Genomic DNA, 13,934 nt, shown 5'->3' with positions numbered 1-13,934 from the left:
AATAGAGCATCCTCTTTTGTCAACAGTCCTGAGGTCAGACTGTCTGCCACAGAAACCCACGACTGGCCCCAGTCAGAACCACCCAACTGGAAAAGACTCCAGTCTTTAGTGTTTTTTTCCCCCTAAACTGGGGAAGTCCCGTTTAAACTTCTCTTGTCACTTATTTTAAGACAAACTCACTTTTTCCATTTTAAAAAAAAAACAACATCAAACACCATCCGATAATCTGGATGAAAGTCTGCCTCAGTGATTGAACCACTAAGGATGTTTTCATTGATTTTTTTTTTTGCAGACTTCTCCTTTAGGAATCCAAACATGTATTGAAATATTTACCTCCAGCTAAATCAAAACAAATGCTTGTGTCGTCTCATTTGTGTGTATGCTCCACTGAACGTGTGTGGTGCTACACTACAGAGCACCACATTGAAATCTTACAATTCTTCTGCTTAAAAAAAAAAAAAAAAAAAAAAAAGGAAAAAGTATTCAGCATTAAGCCATAATAGAAATTCAAAGTAGCTCTCATATTTGGCCGATAGAATTACAGCTCTTTGTATTCACAATTTAATTTCCCACATAAACAAAGACACATAAGCCCCCCGCCCCCCGGTCCAAAATAGAAAGCTTTAATTGGAATTGAAAAAACTTTATAGGGCTCTTTTAATGATATTAATGTACATTTTGAATTTATCACATACATGTGTCTGAGCCTCCTTAAATGGGGCTTTTTAAGCAGCCACGAAGCATGAAATGAATTTTCTTCAGCCTTTTCTCTATTTAAAAGATGTCTTGTGTGGAGCTGTCCATGCTCTCCCATCAGCTCATTAAAATGTAATGCTGATGCTGGCTCTATGGAACAGTGCCTCTTAACCAAAGTTCATCACCAGGGATCTCTGGTGGTGGTGGGGAGGGAGGTGGGGGTGAGGAGGGGTAAGATGGTGGTGGGGTGGGGGGTGTCCTGGGTCCCCCTGTAGCTGCCACTCTCAAACCATAATGCTCCTTATGACTTTCTTTAAGAAAACTGAAGATTTGTGGCATAAATAGTGAGACTGATGTTAAATTTAGATATTTTTCATGATGAATCGTCATATAAACGCTCTATATGAGCGTTTTAATGCCAAAATTGAATTTTATGCATCATAATGTTACATCAGTATTAATAACGTCAAGATAACACCTTGAATTTCAACGCAAGGATTTAAATCGGGAGCTTTATTAATGAACAGAAAGTGTTTTTTTTTTAAGGCTACATTTATTATTCGCCTCCCAGAAAGCCTTTTTTTTAAACAACCTTATTTTAACGTTTTGCAATGTTTTACAAATTGCAGCCGACATATTTTCGTCCAATTATCCCTCTTTTTTTTTTTTTTTTTTTTTTTTTTTAGATCATTTCTTTCAAAAATAAAATCTTGCAGAAAAACCAGCGTTGCTCTGTGTGTGTGCAGCAGCTCCAGCACATTAGATGTGCTAAAGAAAATTGGCCTGCTTTATAGCGCCACGGGATCTGGTCACCGAATATTGATCGGTTTTCATCTCGACAGATTCACTCAGTCCTGGATGTACTGCTGATTGTTGAGGGAGTTTGGTCTGAAAGATTGAATTGCACCTCTGAGACCGCAGGCAGCCTCGGCGTGCCGGGCAGCACAAAGTTGGTCAAACAATATTGTGCTGTGGTTGGTGCGCTTTGCACGGATGCACTGTGATAAATGATTTTCAATTTGCGCCCTGCCGGCCTCTCTTCATTAAAGTGTTTACATGCTGCAGCCTGTTGTTTAATCCAACTAAATTTACAAGTGGGGGGGGGGGGAAATCTGAATTTTTGAGTATATTTTTGGGTTCTGTTTAAATGTCTGTCTCCTACCTGTTAATGGATGAGACGCTGGGAACAGTGTCGTTGTCGCAGATGCCCTCTGCCAGCAGTCTGTCTCTGATCTCCCAGGCAAACATGGTTGGATTTTGTCTCTTGTAGTCTGCGATTTTTTCCACGACCTTTGGTGTGGCCACTTTAGGTTTAGACCCACCAATCACCCCTGGTTTGATGCTGCCGGTCTCATAGTATCTGCGAATGTAATATTCTGCAGTCAGGCGGTGATAGTTTGCGGTAGTATTTAAGACACAATGCTGCCGATAGCTCCCCTGAAAATCAGCGTTTAACATCGTTTCAGACTCGATGATTAACCCATGGATTAAAAGCTTTAGAGGGTTATTATTCTAATACAACTGTTTTGTACAAGAAAGTGTCCAAGAGTCAAACTTTTCTTCAGCAAAACATCAAACCTGAGGGTTTATGAGCAGAACTGGCGTCTTCAAGCATTAATTATGCCTCAAAACAAACACAAAATAGCTTAAAAACTTCAACTGAGAGGATGCATGCATTAATAAACGACCTGCATGTAGTTCTGCTAGATTGTCATTGAATTTTTTTTCATTACACACTTAATATCCGCAAGAAAACCCACTGACCTCCACTAAAAGAAAGGGCTTGTTAAGCATAAAGGAATCAAAAGCAGAATTTTGGAGGTTCAGCCCTCTCCTCCACCTATCTACTATACATCCCACCCCCCCACTCCCAGCACAGTGTACCTGGCCGGGCGCAGAGGGCTTGGGAGGCGGAGAGGTTTCACCTACCTGCCCAGGATCTTGCTGACGCAGCCGTGGCTGACCCGCAGCTGTCTGGAGATGTCGCAGGGCCGGACTCCCTGGTGGGCCAGCTCCACTATCCGCTGCCTTACCACGTCCGGGAGGGGTCTGCCGTTCACAAACACCCCGCCGAGCTGGTTCACACCTCCGTGCCCTACGTGGGATACAACAGCAGCACATACAACCGTAACATTACATAAGGTTGTAACAGAGAGGTGGAAGCAGGTGAGTATGTTTTTTTTTTTTTTTTGTCTCTTTTTAGTAGAGACAAAAACCATGAAATATAGCCTACATGTAATATGTATGTTATGGAGAAGCCTTTGAAATGATTTTAATATTTGAAAATAGCATTTTTGAAAATATCAAAATGGGCTAATATTTTTATTTTTTCATTTAATGTGATTAGAAGGTTGTTTGTTGGGCTCATTGAGGCGTCTTACTTTTCTGTGTTTTCACCGTAAATACATCACAATGACCAAGTTATAATATTTTGTCAATTATTAGTCAATATTGGAAATAATTGATGGATAAAAGAGGATTTTATTTTGGGTGATTTAAGCAGAACCAGAGACCAGAGATAATCACAACACTGCAAAACAACTGTCCTCATGGATGTTCACATTTTTAGATTTTTTTTTATTTTTTATTTTTTTAGCTTTTTTTAATTAAACAAAAATGCAAACAGCAGCTAAAAAGCTGTCTTATTTATATGAGCACTGGCACTTTTTGAAATGTTTGTGATTGCTTTTTTTTTTTTTATTCCCCCCTTTGTGTTTAGAAGGTCATTTATGTTCAACTTTAAGTTTTCAGATGAAGATAAATTGCAATGATGTCATTGTAACAATTAAATGAAATGACACAGAAGTTTACACTGCACTGCTTAACCAGCATTTCTATTTTACAGTTTTCTTCTGTTATTCTGCAGCTTGCACAATGAGCACATTAAATCCAGGCTGCATTGACCAGTGAGCTTGTGTCGTGACTGCGATTTCATTTCTGAAAATTTTTTTTTTTTTTAAATATGAATTTTATTGAGTCTCCAGTACTTTGGAGCTCCTCTCAATCAAAACCCAGACTTCACATTTCCTCAGCAGCTCCACGGCTCATGTTTGGTATTAAGTTGCATCCTCCTTCATTTTCCCTGCTCGGTAATTTTAAATAATTGAACGAGCTTTGATTACTCATATTACATATTATTTAGTAAATGAAGAGGTCATCAATTATTCACGCACAGCCACCACATTACAAGTAAACCACACTACATGTGGACTTAGGTTAGACTTGTGGAGGCTCGCTGTTATTTGGATAATTTGAATAATAGATGTGTAACTAATGTGACCTGACTTATTAGGCCTGAACACACACACACACACACACACACACACTGCGCGGGAAGCTGCAGGGTGATGCATGTGTAAATGACTGAGTACCTGCTAACGCATGTTCTTTGTTTACTATGACAACTTTCATTCCTGCACACGGCTGCTCTGTGCCCAGAAGCGCTGCAGCCTTTTGTGATATTTTAAAGAATATTTAACCACTGTTCTGGCTGAAATGTGCGCACATGAGAGGAAGGTGTGAAAAACGAGGAGAGCATCATTGCACTAGCAGCCTTGTGTTTCCATGCTTGCCTCTGTTTGCATGCATGTCACTTTATTAGCTTGTAACTTGTCCTTTTTTTTTTTTTTTTTTTTTTTTTTTATAAATGCGCAAAGATGCACAGGTTTTCCCACACACAAAACCCCGCTCTGATCTCTGCTGCAGGCCTTTGCATTGTGCAGGAATGATGGTTTATTTTTTATCCGCATACATGTAAAAAGCTGCAGTGGCTCACAAACTCAGGTTGTGCTACTTACGGTGCATCGCGGTGAAGGGGTCTGCTTTGCAGTGAATATCCATTGGATAGCAAAGGAAAGAGAGATAATCAACTGAAGTCGCCGTTTCGCCTTCCTATCAAGGGTGGAAATGTGAAGAAGAAAAAAAGGTGATTCTACTCAATGGAGGGACTTAGTTCGCCCCCTCCAACCCCCGCTTCGTCAACAAACGATCTGATGGCAACTTCTTCCCCCCAAAAGTTGCCGTTCTTGTCTTTAACAGTCCGGTCCGGCGGCGGAGGTCTGGCAGGTGCGCAGCATGACCGGAGGAGCGGTTCAGTAACACGACCTGTGTTCAGATGGTCGCTGTTTCGTTATTTTATTTTTCTTCAAAGCCTTAGGGGAGGGGAGGGAGGGGGGGGGGGGGGGGACGGGGACCAGAGGTAATTCTCTCACAGCGTGCCACCGGGAAGACCGCGTTTTTCTCTCCACGAAATGTAAGGTTCACGTCCAGCGTGCGGGGCCCGGTGTATCCTCAGTCCTGGTGGCCTCGATTCACGCGTGGAAACGGGCGGAGAAACGCGCACGCACGCACATCGGGCTTCTCTTTTCCGCGCTGGATGCGTGAGGCTGGATCTTTGGGGCTGGGAATGAAGCCTCTCTCTGTGTCTGTGGTTCTAAAAGCTGCAACCCTCCCCTCCTCTCCCCCCCCCACACCCCCCCCCTCTCCTCCCCTCTGCAGACCCCCCTTTTGCTTATATGGATGACTTGTCAGACAAAGGCAATAGATGCCAACACTTTGTGATTCGCCAACGCAAAAAAACCGGGGGTCCAAATGAGGAGGTCTGTAGGTCTGACACACCGGCAGGAAGGGGAGGGAGATAAATAAGGAATGGATTCGGAGTTACAAATATCAGAGTTTACTAGACATTATAACAGCTGTGAATTATATGCTCGCTTGCTGGAAGTTTTGAATCAATGAAATAGAGATTATTTTTTAAATGTGTGTTCCTTCCTGATCTTTTTCCTTTTATTACGCGGACTAACAGCCTGTCTCTGGGAATATACAGGATGTCTATGTGTGGTCAGGTTTCCTCACAACCCGGATTTAGCTCGATCCTTCTTTGAATTTTGTCTTTTTTTTTTTTCCCCATTTCATTTTTGTGCGCATCTGCCTGTATGTCCGCTGTGGAACGCAAGTAGGCCTAAAACCATTTGTTTATACCGTTAATTCCTAGTTGCATTTGGAAGGGAAACTGGTCATTTGTACATTATGCAGGTGTATTGACCTTTTTACATTCGGCTGATGGTGTGATGATTGCAGTGGTCCAGAGTGGAGCGGTGGTGGTTGCTGGTGGTCGGAGGTGAAAGTGATCTGCAGGCGGCAGCGCCGCGGAGCTTCTGTAGATGGCGCTGTATAGTTTCTCAAATGGAAAGGTGCTGTCCAAGTCCCAAAAAAGTCAAACTTGGGGTGCACTTGAGTTCCTGTGATCAAACTGAGGAGTAAAAAATATTCCTCTGGAACAATTATCTATAAGCTCCATGTGAGAGGTTGCAAAGAATTCATCAGCTGCAGTGGAGTAGTCAACTGAATGGGAAATGAAACTAAACAGTGTATGATGGAGTCACAAGAAAGTCAAGGTTCTGGATCCTATTCTGTCCTGTTTTAAACAATTTTCCAAAAATATACAATAGAAGAATAATAGAATGTATATATATATATATATATATATATATATATATATATATTCTGGACAAAAAAACCCCACAATTTGTGAAGCACTTTTCTTAACAAAGTTACAAAGTGTAAAAACAAATAAGCAATAAAAGCAAAGACAAATGATAATTACATAAAAATGATTAAATGAAAGTTGCAAAAATTCAGTCAATTAATCTTTTAATATTTCTATATACCTGAAGTAATAATAATAATAATGATAATAATAATTTCAAAATAAAATACATAATGTTATGTGAATTACCTTGTTTCCTTGTTTTTAATGCACTCTCGCTGCATATTTTCTTTTTTTTTCTTTTTTATATATTTTTTTGGGGTGTGGTGGGGTAGGTGGGATTGGGGGTGGTGGTTTGGTGGTGTGGTGGGATACGGGGGGGGCATCTCTTAGGGGCAGACGGCCACATCTTGCGGTCTGCCTCCTGGTCAGGTTAGGGGATGATTTCTCTTTTTGTTACTGTTTTTGGAGTCAGCTTCTGGTACAATATGTAGCACTATAGGCTGTAATTTCACACCCGGCTGCACATTTCCCTTAAAGCTACATTCTTTTTTTTTTTTTTTCACCCTATAAGACCCCCACCACCAACACCACCAACACCACCATCACCCCCCCCCTCCCTCCCTTAGTTTTCTCCCCCCTCCCTCCCTCTCTCTCATGGCCTCCTGCTCCTCACAATTTGATCTCCCCACTGCAAAAATTAAGCAGTGGGAGGGGGGGGGGGGGGGCAAAATGCTGAAAATTGTTTTTTTTTTGTGTTTGTTTTATTTTATTTTTTTTTAACTCGTATCCAAATGAATACACCGTTTCCCAGTGTTTACTCTGTTTGTTTGGCTGCGGTCAGATGGGCGATGGGCCTGATAGCCTCTCTCTCTCTCTCTCTCTCTCTCTCTCTCTCTCTCTCTCTCTCTCTCTCTTTAGGAAGGGGGCCGCTCCATTCAGCTGCTACGACGCGGGGTCAGAGAGCTCCTAAAAAGCCATTCAGGAAAAAAAAAAGAAGAAACAATGGGACGAGTCAATCAATTACAGCTTCATTAAGTTGCAGTTTTACCTCCAATAATCAAACCCTGCACATTTTCTAATCATCCGACCACTGAGGCCCAAAAGTGATGAGTTTCAGAAAAATTAAAAAATGCAAAAAAAAAAAAAAAAAAAAATGTAATTCAAATTAGTGACTCGTCTCCACTGTGACATACGGCTGCAGTGTTTAAGACGATGCCGCTGCATGTCAAGAGTTTGGAAAATGTTTTTGGAGCCTGCGCGCACCCATTAGGAGAGGTGTAATGTATTGACAGAGAGCAATTTATCTTTTGCCCCGCTTCCTAATGGCCTGTGCAGAGGAGAGAGGAGAGGTGGCATGGAGGAGGAGGAGGAGGATGAGGATGAGGAGGAGGTGGAGAGGGAAGAAGGCGCACCGAGGGTCCAGCAGCTCCACCCGCCGAACATCAGCCCTCACTGTGAGGCAGCTGCGGGGAGGATGGCCGGGGCGTCTGGGTGGTGGAGGAGAGAACTTGAGTTTTCTGCAGGTGGGGGAGAGGTGTCATTTCCCTCCCGTGCAGACTCCGCCGCTTGTCTCGCGTTATTCCGACGTCACCAATCGATCTGAGTTTCCCCGCAGAGGGGAGCTGACACCACTGCTTGTAAGTTGAATATTAATCCTTTTGGATTCAAGGGAGGGGTTTGTCAGGAGGTTCATGGTAATTTAGATGAATTTGGGGTAAAATCGAGGCGGATTTGCACATTCTGTAAATCTGAGAATAATGTCTGAGATGTTATAGCGTGAGATTCTCTGCATGCTTTAACAATAAATAAATAATAGACTTTTATTGTATTTCAAACATTAGCTTCTTGCTCTTGAAATTGCTCTTTTTTTTTTTTTTTTTTTTTTTTTTTTAGCCTGTTTGAAGGAAACAGGAGGAGATTTCTAGAAGTTGAGCTGCAGCCTCCACCTACACGACACCGTGACACCACCTGAAACACCTCCTGCCGCTGTAGCTGCTGTATATTGGCTCTCCAGCGCTGCGCCCTGTGCTCCAGCAGCGACGCTCCTGCTCTCCGGGCTACAAATCTTGCTGGCGTGAACAGATGGAGCATCAATTTGATTCCATCCTCGACACCGTGAAAGATTGATTTTGCACTTGCTTTTAATTTTGCCCATAATTAATTGGATCATTACAACTGTTTTGCATTGATCCCATCGTTCAAATGTAAAACTAAAGGTGAATTAGAATGTGATCTATGTTTCTGTTTTATTTTTTTTTTACTTATTCTGTGGGAGGACGACACGCAGCAAACACACTTTTTGTTTATAATCGTTCATCTCCAGTTTGGCTTTTTTTGGGCATCTGGACGATGCATTAATATTATTTTAAAGTTTTAAAGTCATTAAAACCTCAGAATGTGGCCTATTTATTTGGAGACACACACTGATCCTTTTAATCACCTCTTAATGAAAAATGTAATATTCCTAGAATTTTTTATTTTTTTAATTTATTTTCTGACAGTGACACTGCAATTTTATTTATATAATATTCCTATAATGTCTCATATAATGTCCCTGTAATTTTACAGCAATATATAATGTGTCATTTATTTATTATGGGTTAATTTATTTTTAAACAATCAGCTGTCACCTGAAGAATTCACTTTATCCTTAATATTCAATTAATAAATCAATCAATACAAAATTCAGTTTCCGTATGACAGGCAGCATCGTGAGTGATTGAAATCGGCCACTGTACCTCACAACATCAATAAACTTATAGAAATAAATAATGAAAAGCGTCTTTTGCAGTGTTCAGTGTGAGATGTGTAGATACTCTCACATTTAACTGAACCCAGAGTTCGGATTGAGGCTGAAATTGATATTTTCAGGACAGAATGTGCTTTTTGTTGTGTGATGGTCGGTCGTCGCCAGGTCGATGGCACTCTTCTCGTTTCAGGCCACATCACAGCTTTCAAAGTATAAATATGTCAGTTTAACGCAGCCAATTTAACCGTTTACTGTCTTTGATGGGAAATCATCAAAAATTAAGAACGGGCGTAAAAGTCAACGCGAAAGTTTACAGCTGTCAGGGTCGTATTTCAGATGATAAAACACACACAGGAAGGACACTCAGCTGCTGAGGGTCTTTTGCTGAAACTGTAAAAAAAAAAAAAAAAAAAAAAAATTGAAAGAAAATCCACACAACCGCTTTAAAAAAACCTGCATCCAGTTTGGTATTAACTCCAATTAAACTCCTCTTATATCTGCAGTCTTTTCAGGTTGACTGTTCAGCTGATGATCTGTCCCGTCATTAGTCCTCAACACCCCCCCCCCCCCCCCCCCCACTCCCCCCAAACAGCTCACACAAACACACACAGACTGAGTGGTTCCAGTGCTTCTGTGCTGTATTAAAGATCCAAATGCAAGTGGGATCAGGTTACATTACTTTGATTAGAAAACACTTTGTTAAATTACTTTTCATACCCTGAGCACAAAAGCAGTCAGACAGTTGAGTTTCTGAGCTTTTCCCTGCCTCAGGTACAGCAAATCATTAAGAAAAATTAACATCTCATTTGCATTTAAAGTCTGAAGGAAGGACCTATTTACAAAAAACATTTCATATTATTATTATTATTATTATTATCATGATTATTGCAATTAAACCTACTGTATGTAACATTTGCGTAGATATTTCAGACACGTTTTCTCTCCGTCTCTCATGCATTATCACACCAAGTTGGGGAATAAAGCACCAAAGTCTTAAAATACACTCTTGCTCCTCATTCATTATGCAGATTTGCAAGTAATTGTTAAATATGCCCTGCAGTGCTGGATTAAAAATAGGACTGTATCTTGTCATTTTCAAAAGTATTCTCCGTGTTGCATTTATTGTACTGGGAAAAAGGGCTAAATCGGTTCTCTTCCCCAATCAAACTTTCCACATGAATAGTTAAATGTGTGCCCCTCTGGTTGGAATTTAACAAAGGCTGGAGAGGCTTTACAGAAAAGTAACATTATAAGGGCATTGGAAACCAAAGTCAGGAATATTCTGGATATTGTGTTTTAATCTTTTTTCCAGAAGTGTTCATCCTCATTGTCACTGGTACCCAACTATAATGTTTTTACATTAATATTTTAAGTTACTAAAATGAATTAAAAAAAAAAAAAGAAAAGAAAAAAAAATCATCATCTCCACCTTCACCTACAGCAGCCACCAGAGCTGCACAGGAGCTCCTCTTCCAGTGGATAAAGGCAGCACACAGCAGCCAGTCCTCCCATAAGGCCCTGGGTTCATCGCAGTGGGAGAAGCTGGATCCTTCAGTGGATCAGTGTGTGTGTGTGTGTGTGTGTGTGTGTGTGTGCGTGTGCAGCAGAGATCAGCCTGAGGCGGCTCGGAGGTGTCCCGCCAGCTGCCTCTGTCCCAACCAGACAGCCAACAGCTTCCAATCACATGTCAGCAATATGGGAAACAGAGCTTCTGTCCAGTGGGCCGCTGACATGTGTTAGCCTATGGCGTGTGAATGCATAATGTAGCAGTCACCTCCTGGTGGCAGGCTTTGAACTCACAAATGTTGATTTTTTTTTTTTTTTTTTTAATTTCCCCTCTTTCTCTTGTTTTCCTCCATTTTTCTTCTTTGTCTTCGCTAGTTATCTTCGCTGTAATAATGATATGATAATATGACCGAGGAACGTCAGCTGCACAGTGTGATTTGCTGATTAGTTTGTGTGTCTGTGGGTGTGCGTGAGGCTGTGTATACACATATATTCCTCTCCCCAGAAATCTACGGATGAGCAGCTCCCACATAAGCTCCTGATCACTTCTGTAAATGCTTCCTGTCACCTTCAGTGGTGTAATGATCATGAAAATTGTGACCTTGATCTATGGAAAGCCATAATGTGACTGAATGGCCTCCTCCCACGCACTTTCTCACCGGCTCCGAGCTCGGAGGTACGCTAAAGGACGGCTCTGAGGAAGATTGTTTAGTGGTAATAAAAAGCCAGTAGTTTGGGTTGTAATGGTTCGGGCATGCCTCCTCTCTGCAGCCATTTGGCTAAATCTTCAGTGATGGAGGCCTGTGTGAATGTAGATGAGACTCTGGGAGATGTTGACGCCTGTCCTCAGGCCCCGGGGAGATTTTATTGTCTGGTGGTCCAACATGATCAAGCACATAACTGTGTTTAGGGGACAGAAGAGTGCAACACTGATGTTATATCCATTTAATGGCAGAATTTAGAAAAATCCCTGGATGTTATTGTGCTCATACTGGTGTCTGAAGGTGTCATCTATTGGTTTATTATTATTGTTTACATCTGAAGGGAAAGAGGAGAGCTGTAATCTGTGACTGTGACCATGAAACACATACTGTTATGGTGTCAGTCACATTAGACACAAAGCTGGAGTATGTTTTCTAAAGTGCATTGTTTTGTGCTTTAAATAAAGTATCTGTTTACATGAATTTTAATGTGTGGCACTCTGATATGTTTGGCACAACAGCAACTTTTTCCAATGTTTATTTTTCTTTTTTTTTTTTTGTTTTGCTCCACGTGAGGCTAAAGAAGGAAAAAAAAAAATCCATCTCTGGCACGATGTTGCTTGAATTCTCATTTAGTCTGGAAAATCTGGTTTGCGCAACATTGTTTATGATCACACCCTTGCCAGCTTTTCATATTTAAACGAGCAAAGGTTTAATTACCAAATGATGACAGTGTCATATGGTGCCATGATGGCACAGGGTGTCTAATGAATGCAGAGGAGCGAGGGATGCGTACGCAACACTGAGTGACAGTGGGATGCACAGATCAAAACAGGAAAAAAAAGAAGAGGGAGAGACAGTAAAACATCTGTAATTTGCAATTCACTAATGTTCAATGGTTGCTCATGGATTAAGAATTTTAAACTATTGTCTGCCAGATGGAAGAGAAGAGGGAGGGAGGGATTGCAGAGGAGGAGGAGGAGGAGGAGAGGGGCTTCTAAGCAGCATATTTACATCTGTATATTATCAACCCTAGATTTAGTAATCAGACAGAGGAAAAACCAACTGCCTCCAAAAACACTCTCGGGGCATTGCATTTATTACCTATTTTCCAGCAGCACAAACATTAGCAAATGATTCTCCCATGTTGTTTTTTTCCTTCTTTTTTTTTCTGAGGCGTATTTAAATTTGTCAGGACAGCTTGTAGATTGTGGGGAGTTTTGTGCCCGACTTGCTCTATCTATCTCGATATAATCATGAGACAGTTTGGAGTGCCGGACCCGGGTCTGCTAACACATCAGAGTTAATTTCACTGGGATGTTGATGCACTCTGAAATATTGCACTGAAGTAATATCAGTTAGTGGGCCGCCAAAAGACGTACATGCTTAACCAGGCATGAAACCTTGCTGAATTACACGTATTTATACTTATCTCAGATCAGCGCTTTTGTCATTAAAGTTTGGTCTGGTTGCCTGTCTGTTTTATGTATCTGGTTGATGATGCACTGCGTAATAGTGTGATAATGTATAGCCCTGCTATTGGCACATTTCACTCAGGGGCGTCAATAAATAACCACAGAAACCACAGACTTTAAACTCAACTGAGAGGCTTCCTCCTCTCCCACAGTCCTTGTCGTTCTTGTTGAGCCTCTTTGACTTCAGTGTGTGGCAACGCTGTGCTTTGTGTCTTGCAGGTTTCAGCACAGTATACCTGATCAGTGGTGGTGGAAGGCCTTGGATTGTTTACTGAAGTGAAAATAGAAATACTGCAGTGTCAAATGCACTCGTTTACAAGTAAAAGTCCTGCATGCAAAGTGTGTAAAAGGACAGAAGTGTCATCAGCTAGTAGTAAAAGTATTATGCAGAATGGTCCCATTCACATAGTTACATTAGTGTGTATATTGAATTATTACTGATCTCATAATGTTTAAGCAGCATTTAATTGTTGTAGCTGTTTGGCTCAGAGCATTTTAGCTACTTAATATGCTGATGGATTGGTTGATACCAATGTCACATTTTAGAAGTTTGTAAATAAAATCTACAAATGAACTAGCAACTATTTCAGTTAAATGATTGTAGAAGAGTAAAAAATAATATATTTTCATCCTAAATGTAGTAAATACTCCAGTAAAGTACAAGTACTTCAATATTCTGCTTGAGTAAATGTAGTTAGTTACTTACAGCACTTCGTAGCACTGTAGATCATTTTCTTAACCATTTTCCTATTTTCAGACAGTTATTGACTTCCATTCATTTCCAAATGAAAAACTCAATCTTCAGGCTTCTTCACTGCATTACGTTTGACTTGACAGAGTTCACAATTTTCATGGCATACAGAAATGAATGGAAACCAATGGTTCCCAACCAGTGAAGTCAGGACCCTGCAAGGGGTCACTAGTAAGCTAACAGGTCAGAAAAGCAGAAAAACATATTTCTGCCACACAAAATCAGACTTTCTTCTAATCCTTGCTTTTTTCTTATAAAGTACTGGATTATTTAACCCTCAAGCGCATTAAAAGTATTAAAATAAAACTAACTAAGGTAATAATCACCTTTTGATTGATCTAATCACAACCTGTACACTTCTTCTAAAGGACCACTAGCCCAAAAAGTTGGGAACCACTAATCTTGTCTGTCTTCACTTCCTGTTATCAATAAAGGCGAAAGTCAGAATAAGAAACATCTGACATATTGCAGCCAAAATATTGTGTAAATTGAATTAAAACGTCAAAAATGATCAAAGTCACAGGTGTGGTCCTTTGACCCTGGATTCATTCAGCAACAGAAGTGG

General features: G+C 40.8%; 1 protein-coding gene across 6 annotated transcripts in view; it reads right to left on the bottom strand.

Annotated features, from left to right (window-relative positions):
* pax2b (paired box 2b) overlaps positions 1-6,063 on the bottom strand; it is a 33,143-nt gene extending 27,080 nt beyond the window's left edge. For 3 of the 6 annotated variants that reach the window (XM_071463180.1, XM_071463179.1, XM_071463184.1), the window contains exons 1-2: positions 2,626-3,531; positions 1,859-2,056 (exon numbers count right to left, since the gene is read on the bottom strand). In XM_071463180.1, coding sequence (XP_071319281.1) covers positions 1,859-2,056; positions 2,626-2,915 — 488 coding nt within the window. In that variant the 5' untranslated portion in view covers positions 2,916-3,531. Of the gene's footprint in view, positions 1-1,858; positions 2,057-2,625; positions 3,532-4,493; positions 5,153-5,740 lie in introns of those variants that run through there. The other 3 variants (XM_071463182.1, XM_071463181.1, XM_071463183.1) reach the window with 3 other exon arrangements.
* Between the last annotated feature and the right edge of the window lie 7,871 nt (positions 6,064-13,934).

The sequence above is a fragment of the Trachinotus anak genome, unplaced genomic scaffold (assembly GCF_046630095.1).
Source record: "Trachinotus anak isolate AG129_WGS33_773 ecotype Australia unplaced genomic scaffold, CSIRO_AGI_Tana_v1 ptg000025l, whole genome shotgun sequence".
NCBI lineage: Eukaryota > Metazoa > Chordata > Actinopteri > Carangiformes > Carangidae > Trachinotus > Trachinotus anak.
Note: the sequence above shows the minus strand (reverse complement) of the source record. Positions and strands in the feature narration are given on the sequence as shown.